At 42.7% G+C, this 2,006-nt stretch overlaps 1 protein-coding gene across 1 annotated transcript in view; it reads left to right on the top strand.

Annotated features, from left to right (window-relative positions):
• The first annotated feature begins 1,491 nt into the window (after positions 1–1,491).
• WDR5 (WD repeat domain 5) overlaps positions 1,492–2,006 on the top strand; it is a 21,439-nt gene continuing 20,924 nt past the window's right edge. The window contains exon 1 of the mRNA XM_015406740.1: positions 1,492–1,637. Within this exon, the coding sequence (XP_015262226.1) occupies positions 1,557–1,637 (81 nt within the window). The 5' untranslated portion in view covers positions 1,492–1,556. The remainder of the gene's footprint in view (positions 1,638–2,006) is intronic.

Here is a 2,006-nt window from a genome sequence, read left to right as displayed (position 1 = left end):
TGTGTGTCTGTGCAACAAAGAGGTTCAGGTTCATGCATTAAAAATATGAAAATTCAAATTCATGTGTGGTGGCTGTGTTCTTCTAATCATTCAGGTGTTGGAGCCATAGAAGTTCTTGAGATGCCGAGTATAAAGGATAACTCCCAATATCAGTTGATCAAAGGAGTATGCTAGGAGTTTGATTCCAGTGGCTGCTGTTTGCATGAGATCCAAAGCATCTTCATTCAGTTTAAAGCCTCATGCAACTTCTGAGTGCCCATCCACTGTCTCTGGATGATTTGCAGCCTTGCAGTTGGGGCTGGATAATTTTGCCATGTCTCCGCTTCCTGTTGGTGGGGCACACTTAGTATGATACCTTGTTCAGAAACATGGTGAGGGGGTGGTCTTACTGCATGTAGATTTTGCTCTAACATGCTGTAATGCCAGAACAAAGTTTGAGTCCAGTGGCACCTTTTAAGACCAACAGAGTTTTATTCAAGGTATAAGCTTTCGTGTGCATGCATACTTCTTCATATACAGTGAAATGAAAGTTACCAGTCCATACATATAGATAGAGGGTGAGCGGTAAATTAGCATACAACATAATAAAGATGTTTAACAGATTCAAGGACCAAACAGGAATAATAAAATTAGTTTATATGGTTGCCATTTATTGGGGCTTAATCCCGGGGGGGCAGACATAGTGAAGGAAATAAATATGTCAAAGTTGTTGTAGATTTCCTGGGCTGCATGGCCGTGGTCTTGGCATTGCCTATCCAAAGTCCACAAGCCATACAGCCCGGAAAATCTACAACTAATGAATTCCAGCCATGAAAGCCTTCGACAAAATATGTCAATCTTGAAGATTGATGGGCAGATGTATCCTTAATTGTGGAATACTGAGAGTAATTAACTGAAATCCAGCTATTGTGCTCCAACTGTCTTCTCTCAAGCATGCAGATGACCTTATGACATTTTCTTCTTTGAGGTGGGATGATTGGCTGTGTAGAGTTATCTCCCCTGTACCCAGACCCCAGAGAAATGCATTCCAATTTATCTTTCCAAATTACATTATATTCTACTGTTCATTACATTATGATACAGTCTTCTGTTCTAATCTGCCATTCCAAATAAGAGATAAAGAGGATGTATGTCCATTCTGGGGGATTAGTGAGAATACAGATGTAAGGACTGCGTGAGGTTAACATATGTGGAGAGATAAGAAACCAGTATCCCTGTTAAGTCCATTGTTTTGAGTGTTGTAATTACTTGCAACTCAGCAATTTTGCCTTGTAGTCTGTTCCTGAACACAGCTACCCACTTGAATATATGCTATAACACTGTTTGGGTGCAGTGTGCTTCCACTTGCGAGGGGCAGGGGAGATGGGTCTTGGCTGTCAGAAGCTTGACAGTGTAGAATTTAACAGTTGTACTCATGTTGCTGATTTTTTTTGGGGTGGCGTCATGCTGAAATGGGGCCGCTTTCTTTCTTTCTTTCTGTTCTTCAGTGGGAGACTTCCTTCTAGCACGCTCATTCATCTGAAGCATCTGAATCTAGCTCTTTGGTTTCCAGAGCCATGGCAACGGAAGAGAAAAAACCCGATGCAGAATCCACCAAAACACAATCTACTCCTTCCTCCTCCACCAATCAAAGCAAGGTGAGTTTCAGGTTTCTGGACTCTAAGTACTTGGAATACTATTTAGACGTGCTTTTTGCTAGTGAGTGCCGTGTCCGTAACATTCAGAATCTCTGCTGAGCTCCTCTAGCTACCCTCAGTGCCCATTGGATTCCACTGACAGAGTTAACAGAGCTCTGCCTGGTATTCTAAATGATACATATGCAGTACAGTGTTACCAATGAGACTTGGAAGCCTCGTTCTTGTGCTGGGTCAGGCTGTATTTTCACTTAGTTTGGTAAAGCGTCCTCTTAAGAGACAGCCATCGGGGGGGTGGGCTCGGGCCAGGTACACACTCTCAGGTTAACCTACCTCACAGGGTGGTTGTGAGTATAAAATGGGGACTGAGGT

This window comes from Gekko japonicus, unplaced genomic scaffold (genome assembly GCF_001447785.1).
Source record: "Gekko japonicus isolate JY-2015 unplaced genomic scaffold, Gekko_japonicus_V1.1 scaffold427, whole genome shotgun sequence".
NCBI classification, from domain to species: Eukaryota; Metazoa; Chordata; class Lepidosauria; order Squamata; family Gekkonidae; genus Gekko; species Gekko japonicus.
Note: the sequence above shows the minus strand (reverse complement) of the source record. Positions and strands in the feature narration are given on the sequence as shown.